Source organism: Plasmodium brasilianum, chromosome 12 (assembly GCF_023973825.1).
Source record: "Plasmodium brasilianum strain Bolivian I chromosome 12, whole genome shotgun sequence".
In the NCBI taxonomy this organism is placed as follows: domain Eukaryota; phylum Apicomplexa; class Aconoidasida; order Haemosporida; family Plasmodiidae; genus Plasmodium; species Plasmodium brasilianum.
Genome location: NC_090125.1, coordinates 3,413,199 through 3,431,750, shown reverse-complemented (window position 1 = coordinate 3,431,750; position 18,552 = coordinate 3,413,199). Strand labels below are relative to the sequence as shown.

Genomic DNA, 18,552 nt, shown 5'->3' with positions numbered 1-18,552 from the left:
CTTCTCCCTCGAAAACCTTTTGCTACTTGAAAAACTACTTCTCTTGGTAATTTCATTTTCCTCTCCTGCGTTTTTTTTTTTAGTATACATTACGTACCATAAACTATTAAAAATAGTTATGGAGTTTTCTAATATTACTTTTTCTTATGTTTTTTATCTTACACACATATATATATATATATATATGTATATGCTCGCTTTATTCAATGTGCAAAAAAAAATTGTTATCGTTGCATTTTTTCTACTGTTTATTCTATTATTTATTGCTTCGCTTATGCGTTCATAAATGCTTTTTTTTTTTTTTTTTACCTTATATTTTTTGTTTCTCTTGGCTTATACACCCTTAATAATTTTAATTCATGTTCGTTCTGTTGATTTTGTTCATTAATTCATGTATATTTTATGCAAATACATATGTACATATATATATTATATATATATATGTAACACCCTTTAATAAGAAAAAATTAACAAAATTTACAATGACGAAATAATTTTAAAATTAAATGAGTTGCATTTCAACATGCTCAAAGGATACAAAGTAATCACGGTGTTATAAAAACCTTTAAAAGAATTATTTAAAAAAACAAATACCATAAAAAATACTCTTGTTTATTTTTACATATTGTATTTCAAAATACAAAAAATTAACATATGTATATAAAAATCCTTTACATATATTTGTAAAGAATTTAGTAGAATAGCAGCAAAGAAAAAAAGAAAAGAAATGCACAGAATATAAAGGGATAAAGGGAATAAAAAAAAAAAAAAAAAATGGAGAAAATATGACAAAACACAATAAAATGAAACAAATATAATAACATATTAATTCTTAATAAAGAAAATATATAAATTTGATTATATATAATCAAAAATGGAAAAAAACAAAATCAATGGACATTTAATCGATTCAAACGGTTATTTTGTGTGTGTACATTACTTCCCCAGTTTTCTAGGAAAACATGGGAAGTATTCAAAATATAAATATTGCACAAAAGTTAAACAAAAAATTTTTTCTTAATCTTTATTCTCCTTTTTTCCAAAACAAACTTCCTTATATGCCTCATATAAAACCTCCTTAGTTACTCTGGAACATTTATTCTTGTAACAATCTGAGTTAATAATTTTCTAAAAAAAAAAAAAAATAATAAAAATAAATTAACAATGTTAAAAAGTAAAACAAAATAATCATATTGAAAAATAGGACAACTCGTAATCTACAACAGTAGGAGCAATATTTTCATAAATATTGTTGCTTTTTCATAATTTCATCATTCATTACGACAATTTTTTTATTTATTATTTCATTAATATAATGAGCCCTTACCTCCATGCATTCACATTTTAAAAAGCACTTCCTGACTAATTCTTCGAACGTTTGAAATCCACATTTCCTAAGACAGTCATAATTTTCTTCATTCTCATCATAAACTATTTCTTCCTCATCTTCTGCCTGATTTTCGAATGCTGATTTTGCACCAATGGATTTATACATGGAAACATTTTCAGGAGAATCGCTTAATTTCTTATTTCCCCATTCTATTATATCAATAAAGGACTGAGTTGCAAAATCCCTAATATCTGATATTGAGTGTGTTTTTCCCAGTTGATGTATACCTATAGCTAACAAAACAGCAGTAAACATTCTAGCAATTACAAGAATCCAAGTATCATTTCTATATACCCATGAATGAAATGGTGTAAACGATTCAACAACATTACATTCTTCATCAAATAAATTTGGAAATATCCAATAATCAACTCCAAAAAACCAGAAGAAAATAAAAGTACATAATCTTCCTACTATTATAACTGATATTAAAGCTATAAATGCAACAGACAAATGCCATAATGCCAATTTTAATTTCAAAGGCCAAACAGGAAACATACAACATAATAAAACAATCGATATTAAGATTACTAACATAAAATATTGTAATTTCTTATTCCTTTCATGCACTAAAATATAAAAACTTGTTTTATCAAAATTTTGTTTTGAAGTCATAATTAATCTCTTTGGCCATTTGGGCCTCTTATATACTCCATTTTCATCCTTTTCATTTATTCCTTTAATTGGTTTATATTGAGCTTTATATATATATCCTTGTTGTATAAATAATTCAGCAAATTCTTCTATATCTTTCATCTCATCTAAACTTCTCCCAATAAATAAATTTGGAAACTTTTTCTTTAACATATCTTTCTTCGTGCTTAAAAAATGCACAAAATCATCTCCTCTAAAATATTCTACTGCTCTTTTTCCTACTTCTGCTGCGCTCTTTACCTTGACTCCTTCCTCGAAGGCGCACTTCAACACTCCAAGCATATCAGGATTTAATTCCTGCAAATTCAAGTGAGTAGACGTCCATATGTGTTCTTACATAGGTATTCATATATATATATATATATATATATCACGCACACAAATACACATATACACATATATATTCACAGATATACGTATGCACCAACGAATATTTCTCCTAATTATTAATTTTGTTGTTTCTTCTTTATTATTCATGTTTTAAAGTTTTTAAACAACTAGCAAAAAGGAAAACCAAAGATGTTAAGTGATTATATACATATCAAACATAAAAAAAAAAAAAAAAAAAAAAATTAAAGGAAAATAAAATAACCGATAACTATACTTGCATAATAATCATATAAAAACATTAAATCGACTTCATGGAATCTAAATGTGTAAACCCATTATGTATAAACAAGTATATGTTTTATAATATGAAATGCTGAATTCATTAAAAAGATGCATTTTTACCTCTGTTCCGCTCATCTTTTCCTAAATTAGTAGAAAAACAAAAACATTAATGAAAAAAAAAATTATATTTTCTTTAATATAGAAAACTATTTTTGTACAATAATATCATTATATTTTTCTCGTATGTTCCAGTCTGTGCGTTAGCAGTTTTCTATTTATTTCTGTGTTATTATTACTATTTCTATTATTATTTTGTAAATTTCTTAGATAATTTTTTTTTTAATTTTATGCTATTAATTATTTATTGTACTTTATCCTTTTTTTATTTCCTTTTCTTTATATTGTTTTCCTCTCGTAAATATATATATTTATATATATAAAAGTACAAATATGTATAAATAAAAATATGTATAAATAAAAGTATATAAATATATATATGTATATATATATTAGTAAGTAAATATAAAATTATATATATATAAATAAATATATATATATATATGTATTTATTTATTTATTTAAATTTAAATTTTTTTTTTTTTCTTGTTTTTTATTTTATTTTTCATTTTAGTGAAGTGTGTTTATTGCGTGTTCACTATTAATAATATTTCTTTTTGCTTCATTATTGTTTTGTTTACCATTTTGTTCTTTATTATTATCTGTATTTTAATGTTTTTATTTAATAACATTTTAAATAATAAATTTTTTTAATTTTTATTACTGTATTTACCATATACTACTATTTTTTACAACATTTTTAATTTATTTTTATGTACTATATTTATTTCATATATTTTTTATGCACATATCAATTTTTATCTTTTTATGTTCTTTAAAACTTAGGAGAAATAGAAACATGCAATATAATAATTCAGATGTGGAACAATATGAAAAAATATATATAATATAATAAATTTCCTCGAAAAAGTCATTATCACATTGTGCAACTAATTTCATTTTTTTAATTAGATCATATTGGTGCTTCCGTTTAGATCGTTTTTTTTTTTCAAGTTGCATTTCTGTTGTTTAAGTTGTATTTCTGCTTGTACGAAGATTATATGCATGTCTATATTTAAGTTATGTTTATCCTTTGGCCTAGGTCATATCTGTTCTTTACTATTTACTTATTTTTTTTTAATAATACGCATTCATAAATATTTAGAAAAATTCGTAAATAATGTTATATATATACATATCATACTTATGAAGTTTATACCAGTTCAACGATGAATAGATGGAAGAAAGTTATGTACAATTGATTTCTTTTACCATAAGAGGCAATAGGTACACAAGAAAGGAAACTAATAATAATATACTTGCATTATAAGCAAAAATAATTCTTCATGGACGACATTAAGTTAGATATTGTGTAAAGAAAAAACTTTGATAAAGTAAAGGTGAAAAACTTACAATAAAACTGAAAAGGTTATTATAAATATTTAAAATGTAGAAATATAAGTTAATAAATTTATTTAAAAAAAACAAAAAACATATAATAATAAAATAAAAAAAATATTAGTGTGTAAACATTCACGTAAAATTTTTTAGAAAAAAGAAAGAACTACCGTATATAGCACAGATATGATAAATACTTCTTTAAAAAAAATAAAAAGAATATTAATGTACCAAAGACCATAAGTCGCAAGTTTTTAAAATTGTTGATAAATCATAGACATATTAATTGTAGCTTTAGTGGTGCCTCTAAAAAAAAGGAGAACAATAAAATAAAATTCATATGCATATATATATATGTATGTATACTTCACATAAATACATATTACTACTCTACGCAGAACTATACTTAGAACTCAGAGAAAAACAGTTTTATAATGTTATAGATTTTTTATTATTATAAACCACTTTTTCCGTTGCTAAGAAATAAAACCTAATAGGAAGATATAACTTGATCATAAAAAAAAATTTTTTTTTTTTTTTTTGTTACTCCTTTTTTAAGTTCTCACCAATTATTTATACATTTTTATATTTTTTGTTAGTAAAATAATTGGTGCCATTCAAAGGATAATATTTTAAAATTCCTATTTATGAATGATTTCCAAATTATGCATTTTTTTTCCCAACTATCTAACCAGTATAACTTGTTCAATTTTTCTTAATAAAATATATGGCTTAAAGGCACATATATATTTTTATTATTTCAAAAAGTTTTTAGTCCGTATGTATGTAACTATTTATCTATCTGTCTATATATATATAGGTAACACACTGACTACTCCTCGTTCCACTAAAATAATATTCCTATATCTATTTAAATTAAAATGTGGATCATTCATGTCATAATGCAAAACATTTCACATTTGTCCTGGATCAAAAAAAAAATAAATTTCAAAAGCCTTTTTTTTAAATATAAAGCATAAATACACATATAAGTTTGCTATCGGTTCTATTATCTGTAATTATGATGATGTTAGACATTCTTTAAAAAATAAATTTCATGTTACTTTTCATAAAAGCTAATTTTTTTCGAAATAAAAAATAAAAAAAATCATAGGTAAAATGAAACCGCACATATTTGTAATTTATTGTAATTCTATAGGAACAAAAAGATATCAATGTGAATAAAATGTTAATAAAGAAGGGTGTTTTTATCTATCACGATACATATATATATGCATAAATATAAGAATGTGGGGTGTAGATGCGTCTGCATGTGAACATATATGTGTGTGCGTATAATAATCACTACACTTGTACCGTTTGTATCACTATTAATTCCTTTTTTTAAGAATATATGTAGGCCTCTATCCCATTATTACAGTAGTGTAATTAGGAAGTATGTAATATTTATTAAAAATGTAATTTTCCTATGTTTTCTTTTTACTACAATACTCGTTATCCTTTGCATTATTTTCTCTACGTTTATATGTCTGTGCTTGTGCCAAATAAATTAACGCTAATTTGATAGAAAATCATAATTCCCCATGTTATACATATATTTATTTAAATTTATTTAAAGATTAATGAGAGCATTTTTATTAAATAAACATACAAAATTATGTACACGTATTACTACATTTTTACACAAATCATTGTTTATATATCAATACGCACCGAAGGAGGAATCGAACCTCTGCGCAAAGAACTTACGCCAAATGATTTGAAGTCACACTTAGCAACCATGCTAACTCATCGGTGCAATTTTATTAATTCTAATATGAAGTGATACATATATAAAAAAAAAATTAAAACTAAAAAAAAAAAAAATCACAACTGATATTCTAGAGAATAAATTATATGTGACTTAATAAGCAGTATTTAAGTGGTTATTAACCCAAAAAAAAAAAAATTAATGGGTGCAGTGAAAGAAGCAGAGAAAAGTTTTATAAATATAACTGTGCTTTTTATCAAATCTTAAATATAAATTGTTCAATACTATGTAGAAATGAATTACATGTAAGCTTACAAAGTACACATGGCACAAAAAATGTAAAGGTAAGATTTAAAAAGGGAGAATAGGTTAAGTAATATAAATATTAAATGCATTCATAATTTTGTATAAGGAATATATTAATTATATATTATACTTTATTCAGATTGAAAGTAGAGCGTATACGTAAAAAGAATGTCATTCTTTGAATCATACATAAATATGTATATATATTTTAGGGTTTTTTCTAGAAAGGCAAAATATGTACGAGGTAAAAATAATATTCTTTTATTTTATTTTCTTTATTTTTATTTTTATTTTTTTTCTTTATTAAATGTAAAATAAATGTATAATATAATATCTTTAATGATTTTTTTATAAGAATTTGTTTTTTTATGTGTGTTCTTTTCTCATCCAATGTAATTTTGAAAATGTAGATATTTAAACGAAATATTTCAATTACGTTTATCCTTTGAGTGTTTTTATATTTATTGGCTCCTTCCATTTTTATAAATCTACTATATATAAAATATAAGTTTTTTTTTATTTTTTTTTTATTTTTTCTTAAATATTGTAAAGCAATATTTAAAGAAGAAAATAAACAGTTATATGTAGCCCCTCTTTCAAGTTCTAAATAAATATTTTGGTTAATTAAGCATAACAGAAATTTGAAAAGAAAATTTTTTTATTCTTTTCACATAAAAAATACTAGAAATTTTTTAATAATTTAATAATTGATATTAAAAAAATATGTGTATGAAAATGCCCTTTTTTTTTTAATTTTACAAGAGTGAGCTTAAAATATGATGTACATAAATGTATACAATAAATACCTAATTTAAATATAGTTATAAATAGGAAAAACATACTTTACATATATAAGAAAGAGGATTAGTTAGGACTTATAAAAATTTATTTAAAAAAAACTGTTAATATATGCTTAAATTTATAAAAATAAATGTATATAAATATATTATATGCGTAATATATGAATTATTTTAAAAGCTGACATAAGCATTTTTATTTTATGATATTAATTAAAAAAAAAAAATATATATTTAAGGGTAATTGGCGCAGTCGGTTAGCGCGCGGGTCTCATAATCCCGAGGTCGTGAGTTCGAACCTCACATTACCCAAAAGGGCTAAGCTTGCCACCCCACAGGCTTAGCCGACAAAGTCTTCTGGCCCATCGGTAGTCTTCTACCATTGGGCTGTTTTTTTTTCTTTTTTTCATTAAAGATATATAAATATCTTTTATATATTAAAAAGAACAATTGCTAAATATTGCATAATATTTTATTTTATACATTTTAAAAGCTTTTTTTGTTTAAGTATTGCTAAATAGTATAATAAATTATTGCTCCACCATTTTTATATTGAACAATTTTTTCCGTTCCTGTTTATTGTGTAATTAATATAAATTAGTTGGCTTTTATAAACTTTTTACGTATATAGTAGAAAATGAAAATTATTTTAAAATTTAACTGTTTTATTCCTAATTTCTTTTATTTCTTTTTTTTTCTATATTACACATTAGCCATGGCAAGGTTGGAGGTACTCATTAATGTTTAACGATTCGCCATGTATATAAAAAAAATAAGAACAACAAGAGAGCGATAAAGGAACGATCAAAAAAACGATAAAAATGAACCCTTACAATGAAAAAGTTTTTGCCTTTCTGTAAATTTTATTCTTTTACACTTTTTTTCGCTTCAAGCAGATTTAAATTAAACACCTCTTAAAAAAAACGGTAACTATGTATACGCACATTTGTACCTGTTTACGTATTTGCAGAAGGTAATAAAAGTACTGCGATCAAAAATTTAGGAATTAAAAGTTAATTCTATTTTTTTCATTTTGCTTGATAATTGCTCTTAATTCATATTAGCGTGTAGAAAGATAAAAGTTAAATAAAAAAGGTGAAATGAATATATCTTCGAACTGGTGGTATTTTATGTTCCCAATGTCCTGTATTTTTTAGAAAAATAATGTCCTCCTTTCTTTTTTTATACCAAAAAAAAAGAAAAAAATACAACTTCCAAAAAATCATTTAGTTAAGGAAAAATTCAAAAATGAATGAACAAAAAGAAGACATAAAAAAAAACAAAAAATTACGAGCTTTTTGACTAATATCTGTTTTATGAAAGCAACACCCACGATAGCTGAAAAAGGTCCTCTCTTATTTTCATGAAACTATGAATACACAAAATGATGTATAAATAGTATTTATTTATATATGGAAATATTTTGTAAAACATTTTTACTTTTTTTTTCTGGTAGAGTAAACGCTTGTCCTGTTAAATGTGTGCAAGCAAAAAAGGATTAATTTAACATCTTTTTCACCTAATATAGGACGTCGTACTTGTATAAAACACTGTTCACAGTTCAGTAATGTATTTTATTCATAAACATAAACTATAGGTGTATTATTCTCGCATAGTTTAAAACGTAAGTGGAAAATAATAGATTATAAATTTTTCTTTCATATGATATTTTTAATTTTCTTAATTGTTGCAGCTTTACAATAATTTGAAAAAATATACCTTTAAAAAATAATTAACAATTCATGAATAATTTCCATATTTTAATTCCACGTTTTCCGAACAACAGCGATATATAAAATATATCATTCCTACTGAAAATATAAAATGCTTTACTGATAAATAAAAACGTAAAAAAAAAAATGATTTGATACACCTAAAATAACTGAAGGAATGATTAATAAAAATATCAGCATATTGTCCAAAGACGACATATTTATGTTTAACGTATATATAGGTGGGGGGGTGCAGGTACTATCATATACTAACATAATTATATGCATTCCATGCATACATCTAAAATTAGTTATTCAACAAAGTAACGGTAAAAAATATATTAAATTTTATTTTAAAAGAATAAGGATTATTTGTGTGCAAAAAAAAAAAAAAAAAAAAAAAATTCGTAATTAAACATTTACATATTTTTGAAATTTTGTAATTGTGTATTTAAGTAGTTCTATAAATACATAATTGTAAAATTACTTAATAATGAAGTAACGTATCTGCGTAATTGTGTAACTGTGTGATTGTGTAATAATGCATTTTTGAAATTCAGTAAATTCGTATTATAAGGTTAAAATATTTTTGCTTTATCGTAATAACTTATTTTTTTTAAAACTTATAATATCCGTGCACACTACTACATTATTTTCTGTTTATCATAAATATAACCATAAAGTACTATTTTTTATGTAAAATAAAAATTTATAAAATATAACTTCATTTATGTGCACACATAGATGCTAATTTTTATGTTCCTTCTTTTTTTTTTCACTTTTATTCTTATCCTTTTTCATATTACGTTGTTATTTTCAGAATCGTGTATTTTTGGAAAATTTCAAAGTGCAAAAATTTTAAAGTTTGTCATGTTTTCACAAAATAAAATTTTAGTAAGATAATTTGAGTTAACCATTTAAATATATATATAAATATTTTTTGTGTATATATATTCATGAATATATATGTATTTATGTACGTGTCACAAAACAGTAAATTTTTTATTACTATTTTTTTACATATAAAAAAATCACTTTTATACATATAATAAAACATACTACACATTTTTTTTCTTTATATATTTATTCATTTTTATTTTTTTTTTTTGTGTTATATATTTATATTCTCTTTTAAAACAATTTGCAGAAAACAGTTACATTTAAACGAAAGCGCTGTTGAACTTATTTAAATTCATATATGTTAAAAAAAATAAAATAAAATAAAAAACAAATAAATAAATTGCATTAACGTATTTGTATCAAATAAATTTATACCAAATGAGGAAAAATGCATTCCAACAAATGTACTTACATATTGTTTTTGTAAAAATATAGTACCGTTGAAAATGTTTGGCCGTTTCAAAATTGAAATACCCATATATTTGTTTGTATGAAATTCCAAAAATGAAAATGAAAATTAAAATGAATAATATAAATATGTACTCCCCGTTATACACATCTTATGAAAATATAAATATATACAACCAAAACAAAAAATTTAATGAAGAAGACTGTGGAACATCTACTGCTAACATATCGTGCGATTCGAAGGGGAGAATATTAATAAAAGGTACAGCTTTAAAATGATTCTGTAAAATATATCTGTGGGCTTTTATATGCATATGTAAGTATATGTACATGTACTCATATAAACGAAATTGGAGAATTTGTCGGATGTGTAACTTTTGATTTGTGTTTCTAAAGTGCACTACTCTATGCACGTACATATCCGGTAGTGTAATGATTTACATTTTTTTACAATTTTTACAATATTTATAAATTTTACTCATTTTTTATCCTTTTTTTTTTACTTTTTTTTTTTTTACCTTTTTTTTACCCTTTTTTTTTACTCTTTACACTAGTTACATTTTCTCATGAAATGTAAATTTATTTTTTGCGCTTTGCTGATCATACTTGCTACTAAAAGTATTCATATGTATGTATATGTATACGCGCACATGTATCTATTTACACATGGAGAGCATTAGTTTCCTTTTTTTTATTTTGTAACTTAACACATAATTAGCAAATATGATTAATAAATTTGCAAGGAATATGTATCCATAAAGATTTTCTTTTTTCATTTATTTATAAAATTGTTCTTATGTGTTAAAAATTTTGTGTAAACAATGTGTACGTTTTGTATATAAGATTATGCAAACTTAAGCTTTTTTTTTTTTTTTTTTGGAGAGTATTTCCATATCATGAAATTTGTATTTCTTTTTCTCTTAGTGAACTTTTTGTTTTCGTATGAATGTGTCCACATTTTGAATAGTTTAATGCAGTAATTTAATTTAATTTAATTTAATTTTTTTTTTTTTTTTGAAGCATAATAATTCATAAAATGTAATAATTTATATGTACATAAATATGAATGCATATTTGTATAAGAACATATAATCGTGCACAGATGCAACATATATACATATATGTATTTTATGAGTGACATATTCTCCTAAAAATGGGAAGACAACTATTCTCCCAGAAGATATGTATCTATTTTCCTTTTTTTTTTAAACATTTTTTCATAATCATTTTTTCTTGACCAAAAATTTAAAGCTCGTCATATTGAACAATCATACTGTTTTATTTACAACCCTTTTTTATAACTATATAAAGATTTCGAATACTATGACGTCTATTAACTTACGGAAATATGTCAATTTTACATGTATCCTATTTTTTTTTTTTAACACTCCCTCCCGATGCATATATTATGTAAATATACAACTGCACACAAATACAATTATTACAAATAAAGACCTTTGTTTATTTCTTTTACATTTCTGTAGATATTGAAAATGATAAAAAAAACACAGCAAATAAGAATGAAGTGTTTAATAAGTCTGAAATTAAAAATAGAAGTAAATATGAAAGGCAAAACGTTTTTCTTAACAATGAAATCAAAGAGGAATCACCTATTATTAGGAATGTTTGTAAGGGCAGAAATGTAATTAATGATAGCAATGTACCTACGAAGAAGTATTTGAACGCGATTAATGCCATAAGTTATAACAACTATCTTAGGTTAAAAAATACTAATCATTTAAATAGTACTCAATATTGTGTCAAAAAAGAATGTAGCAAAAATAGTAATAATAATAATAATGATAAAAATAATTCCTATTATTATAATAATAACAATTATAGAAATCATAACAATTACAATACGGAAAATGTTAAGGAGAAATTATTATTAAACGGTTGCAATAACAATAAAGGTTCTTCTTACATTGTAAATGGACTAAACAAAAATTATGCAAATAATTTTTCGTCCTACAACATTCAAGATGCAAATGGGAATAGAAACATATTTCCTGATAATGATAATAATAATAATAATAATAACATGTTTAACCATTATAGCCGAATACCATTAGATAATTATAATAATAACTTTAAAAATTATAGGAATTCATCGTATGATAACATTTACTCATATAATAATAACAGTAATAGTAACTCCTACCATTTTAATGCAAACACACCATCTATCGGTTTTTATAGTAATGATAACATTAAATTAAAAAAGCATTTGCCTTATCCGAATGGCTCACCAAATGTATCGTTTATTACACCAAACAATACTCAGAAATATGGCACGTTGCATTTATTAAAATCTGTACAAAATAAGGAGGAAGGATTCACAAAAAATATAATTAAATTTTTTAATAGAAAAAAAGAAACAAATAAAAATATGATGAATTCTTTCAGTTCATATGAATATTTGCCAAATATTGAAAATGAAATAAGAAATACATCCATAAATAAAAGTATAGTAAGTTCCAATTCGTATGGGAAAAAAATAAATAGTTATAACCCTTCCAACACAAAAAGTGATGGAAATAACACTCTTAATAAAATATATAATTTTATTTTCCCACAAAATATAAAGAAGGCACAAAATAAGATCAAAGAAAGAAACGAAACAAACAAATACATTTTCAAAAAAGATTCCAATAGATCGATTCATAAAAACAGCGCTATTTATCGTACAGATAGTAATATAAAATTAGGAAAACGTTTTGATATCAGTAATAATTGTAACTATCTTCACCTCAACAACGTCATCAGGAATAGTAGTGGTAGTTGTTGTAACAAACCTATGAATCATTCTAATGTTTACCATAAAAGTTATAAAGACTATATGAACCAGAATCAAGTGAGAGGTAATGCTACTTTTAATGTAAAACAGAGTAGTGCAAATATGCCATTTTGCAAATATGTCTCCCCTGCAAAAAATAATAATATTCAAAATACAGCTGTGTCGTCAAAAAATTTATTTTTTAACGATAAACATAAATATCATGAAAAAGTTATTACCAACGTTTATCAGTTTACTGGAGGTGCCTCGCACAAGCAATGTAACCTTAAAAATAATTCAAAAATGGAGAATAGTATAAAAGTGGAAAACAAAATTACATATAATGACAAGTCGAACAACAAAGGTGTTCACGATCTAAATGGTCAAAATATTAAATTAGATTCTGCATCACAAAAGAAAAATGTGCAAAATGTGCACGTTCCTGCAATGAGTGAAAATAAAGGCATCAACCTTAACAAAGGATGTAATACGAAATATAATGGACTGATTGAACACGATCATACAAATAACACCAGCAACAAGGACAATTTTAACGACGAAAATGCATTAAAGAATCAAAAGAAATTAAAGGATATGAGAGAATCGGAAAAAATTGACAACGAATATTTGAATACAATGAATAATCCAACACCAAAACAAAATACATTTCAGTGTGATTCGAATTTGCACAAGAAACAACTCACTTATAAGAACTCCATAAATATATTAAATGACAGCGATAAGAATAATATTAAGCAAAATGTTTATAATTATAGCACAATAATACAAAATAATTTTATTAACAATTCAGAAAAAATGTCCAAAATTTTATTAAATACGAAAAGTGATAACAGTGTGCAAAACAGAAATGAAGCAAATTTAGCGTTTATTAATGTAAATAAATACATAAATAATATTTTTAAAACAAACAATAATTCTGAAGATAGCAATAAGGAAGATATATTTATTAATAACTATGAAAAAATTGATATTCACAATGATAATAGTAATAACAATATAGATAAGGAATTAAATACGAATGGCAATATACAAAATAGGAATAACATATATAAACCACATCTTCGTAGTGTTAGTGTGTATCATTCCAATGTTCCCGAGGTACGAACCGATGATATTTTAATTAACGATGCAAAGCGTTTACATGTATTAGAAAAAGAGCATGGAGTACTAAATTCTCCAACAAATATATACCTACATAGTAGTGTAAATGGAATGAACGAGAACACAAAAAGTTTAATGAAACATTGTACCCTAAATAAATTTTTGTATGAAAAAAAACAAAAATTAAAATCTCATATTGAACCACTTGAACAGAAATATGGTACACATGAGTTGTTATATGCGAATAAGGAGTGTGATTCTACAATTATAAATAAATGCACGAACAATAATCCGATAATTAAATTAATAACAAAAAATAATATGAAAGATGTTCATACAGAATACAAGGACTCTATGCTTAAGTTAAATAGTTTATGTAATATAAGCAAATATGAAGGAGTTAATGAAGGAGTGAATGAAGGAGTGGAGGAACAAATGAAAGAAGGAATGTTATATAACAACAAAACAAGCAATAATGGTAAATCCTTTTCTTTTGGTAATTTACTAAAAAATGAATTGAAAAATAATCCATATAACATGGATAATTTAAATATCAACCAAAATGGGTATATGCAGTCTGTCATATCAGTTGCAGATAAAGATAATTTATTAAATGTAAAAAGAAATTTTCAAGATATTCCAGTTTGTAATAATAACGAAAATAATGTTTTCCTTAATAATATAAACGAAAACATTATTTTGAATAACAATTTTATGAATAATAGTAAATTTCAGAATGGGAACATAATTTCAGGTAATAAAGAGATAGATAAGATAAGGAAAAACAAAATAGAAAATAAAAAGGATATGTGTATTAATTCATATAACAATGATAAAAAAGAAGAAAGATTGCAAAAGGTACACTATGATGTTGATGAAATATTATTATTAAAATCTCAGGTTTCTAAAGAACTAAACACCTGTCTAAAATGTTTAAACAATTTAACAAAAAACAAAGAGTTATTTGAACAGTTAAAAAAATATAAACGTAAACTTGCTGAAAAAGAGGATTTAGAACACATGGGAGACATTGAAGATATAGAAGATGTATCAGAAAAAAGCTATTCGGATAAAGCAGAGTCGTATTATACAATGAAAAATTCATACATTTCTTCCATGCAATGTAATGAAAATAAAACTGCTGATATTTTGTATAATAAGGATGATAACACTATACCAACAGAAAATTTCTTCTCAAAAAATACTAGTAATATTGTTCATATGATTCACCAAGCGGATGTGGATGGCTGTAAAAACATAATTTACCCGTCAGAATATAATAATGACTATTGTAATGATAGTAGAAACACTAATATGGTTCAAAAAGATTATGTATACTTCGAAGAAAATGTAAAAGCACACAGGAAAAAAAAAGATAGTGTCCATTTTAATTTATATGATAATAAGAATATGTATCATACAGGAACAAATACAAACTACGGGAAGAACAAAAAAGAAAATGAACATAAAATAAATATGCAGGGTAAATGTTCCTCTAACGAAGCAGAATCTCCATATATAGGAAAAAAAAAAGCCTTAGTTGTTACATTAATTTATAATGGGTTGTTAGAAGGATGTAAAAATGATACTATACATATGTGCGATCATTTAATGGGAACATTTAAATTTAATGAATTAACATTATTAAACGATTGTAATTTATGTTACAGAAATTTCGTAACACGAAAAGCTAATAAGAGAAATATAATAAATAATTTATATGATTTTATTACCAAGTCTAATAATGGAGATATTTTATTTTTCTATTTTTGCGGTTATTCCATTAAAATTATCGATTCAAAATTTTCAGAAAACCATAATTTTGCTTTACTACCACAGGATTATTCAAAAAATAAGTATATATATTCTAATGAAATATATAATATAATAAAAAAGTTAGAAGGAGGAAAACAGCTATGCATTGTTTTTGATACTACGTACACATCATATTTTGTTCCTACAAGTACATCTATTACGTATAATAAAAATATAAATACGACGGAAATATCGAAAAGTAACTATTTACAACCTACAAATAAAAAATATAAGTATTCGTTGAGAACTTTTGGAAAGGTCAGAGATAGGCATGTTGAACCTGTTTATCTGGAGAATGTTAAAAGACCCTCAATTCACGAATTATACAAACCAGAGGAGGGAAGCAAAAGAGTGAAGAATACATTAGTCCCCTCAATCTTTTTCTTTTCCCCTGATACCAGAGATAGAAATGATTTTGAATTTTTAATAAAAAATAACGTCAGAGGTAAGACATTTTTCATGGACATATACAGGAATATATAAATAAGTATGTATATTTCTGCAGGCTTGCATGTTCCCGTACGTATGGGTATATATATGTGCGTATGTTTACAAATTTATATGCATGATCTCCATTTCGCGAATAGAAAACCAATGCTATTTTCCCCTTTTTTTTTGCGTACTTCCCTCTTCACAGGTTTACTAACATACTGCGTAGGTAAGGCAATCGAATTATTAAAAAAAGATTTTTCCTATCATGACTTATTTGTGGTTGCTTCCAAATTACTAGTTAATATAAAGAAGGAGTACAAAATAAAGTATATTAAATTTAAACTATCCTTTTTAAATGAACATTCTCCTGATGATATAAAATTTTTATCGCATGAAAGTCTTTTTTTAAATAAAAAAATGAAGCTAGAGGAACCATTGTGGAAACCTTCTTTAAGATTGAACAATTTAAATGAATATATGAAAGATATTTACAATTTTAAAGAAAAAAATATACAAAAGAATTTCGTAAAAAGATGCTTGCTAATTTTCATAAAAGATATAAAATTTTATACGTCTATGAAAATAGACCTTTCAGTTGAATATTTTGTAAGTTGTTTTATTAAAACCAAGAATATTAATATCCTTTATGTTAGGTAATTCTTCGAACTAAAGGGAAATTTTCATTTATTTGTATATGCAAAACTGTGTTTATAATTATATATATATATATATATATATATATATATTTTTGTCCCTTTGATCATGCTTCTTATTATGATTGTGTGTTTTTTTTTTTTTTTTTAATTGACCTTAGGAGAAACAATACAAAAATGCAAAAAATTGTCAGAGACAAAATATTTTTTTTAGAATACGTTATATTGAATCTGTCCGATGTAGTAGGATTGAAATAAGAATAAACAAGAATTCACATTACTTACCATAAATGCATAAAAAAAAAAATGTAACTTTTGTTTAAATATAATTATTTTTTTTTATATATAGGAAAAAGCAAAAATTTACGTGGAGTTGTTTAAAAAAAAGAAGAAAAATTATTTCGTTGCAAGAAGTGTCTTTAGAATAGAGTATACATTTGCAATTCAAAACTTGAAATGCACATTTATATATGTGGCATGTACCTATATATATATGACTGCGTAAATACAAAATAAATGTTGAATTTTACATATATGTACATGTATTTTATTTTTGTGCAGAAACACAAATGGAAAGTTTTCCTTAATGGATGAAAAAGTAATTTAAAATTAAAAAAAAAAAAAAAAGTACAAATTATACCACCTTTTATATATTATAATATTAAACTTTTGTTGCGTTATTTTGTACAACCCATTATATTCATCATTCTTTCGTTTTTAACTAAATCCTTGTAATTGTTTTCACAAGAGCTAACCCATTCTCATAGATATAAAAGCATATATATATACACACACAAATATAAACACACCATATTTTCTTTTTTTTATCCTTTTAGAAAAATATAATTGGTATTATTGATTTGAGTATTAAATGCGTTTCTTAACGCCATGAAGCCTTTTCTTTTTTATGTAAAAGAAGTTTGCTTGTAAGTTTGTTTTCATTATTAGTTATAGTCTTTCTTTTGTTTTATTATCATCCGTTTTACGATTTTTTGTATTATGATTTAAATGAGTATGTACATTTATATGTATACACGCACATTTATAAATATGTGTATATTTGTATATATTCTTAATAATTTCACGCAAGAGATTATTAAAAAGAAAACAAAAATTTTAATTATCATGTTTTTTTAGTTTTCTGTCCCATATTCTTTATTTGCAATTTTTTAACAACGAACTTATTCATTTATTCTTATTCTTATTTGGCTTTTTTTTTTTTTTTTTTTTTTGAGACATTTATTCCTTATCAATTTTTGTAATTTAAACAACTACCCTTTTTTCGTTTTTTTGATTTTTTGTTTTTTTGTTTTTTTGTTTTCGTTTTTACACGTATTCTTTAAGTTTTAAAAACAGTTACAACAAATTATGCCATATTCTTCTCCATAATGTTTACACATGTTTAAGCTAATGGTAAAAGGAGCGTATAAAAAACGATGCAATGTTTGCATGTAGATGCACTTGCACGTATATGCAGCATATTAGAATAACTACTACTACAGGTTCGTTTTAATTCATTTACATCTTGAGAAAATAAATTTTTATGTTGGTGGAATTAAACATATTTAATATATTATAAAAAAAACCAAAAATGGAAATTGATGCCACTTCATTTTGTTATCAAAAATAGAAAAAATAATTTTTATTTATGAACTGAAAATACTAGAACTTCTGTTGATGTAACATTACATACTTCCGATTTTTGTTTTTTCTCTAGCGGAAAAATAAAAAGTGTTTATGTAGCTATATATATTTACATTGCATGCTTTTACGTGTTATAAACTTGTATATATACATATACATATACAT

The 18,552-nt window shown here is 23.9% G+C and overlaps 2 protein-coding genes across 2 annotated transcripts; one reads left to right on the top strand and one right to left on the bottom strand.

Moving 5' to 3' along the window:
- Nucleotides 1–1,017: 1,017 nt before the first annotated feature.
- Nucleotides 1,018–2,791, bottom strand: MKS88_004696 (translocation protein SEC62; the record flags this gene model as incomplete). Its single annotated transcript, XM_067217892.1, has 3 exons — nucleotides 1,018–1,128; nucleotides 1,328–2,341; nucleotides 2,777–2,791. 3 exons carry the CDS (start codon nucleotides 2,789–2,791, stop codon nucleotides 1,018–1,020), a joined length of 1,140 nt encoding a protein of 379 aa, XP_067072276.1.
- A 7,250-nt stretch (nucleotides 2,792–10,041) lies between these two features.
- MKS88_004695 (uncharacterized protein) lies at nucleotides 10,042–17,627 on the top strand (the record flags this gene model as incomplete). Its single annotated transcript, XM_067217891.1, has 5 exons — nucleotides 10,042–10,207; nucleotides 11,430–16,103; nucleotides 16,296–16,743; nucleotides 16,905–16,986; nucleotides 17,580–17,627. 5 exons carry the CDS (start codon nucleotides 10,042–10,044, stop codon nucleotides 17,625–17,627), a joined length of 5,418 nt encoding a protein of 1,805 aa, XP_067072275.1.
- Between the last annotated feature and the right edge of the window lie 925 nt (nucleotides 17,628–18,552).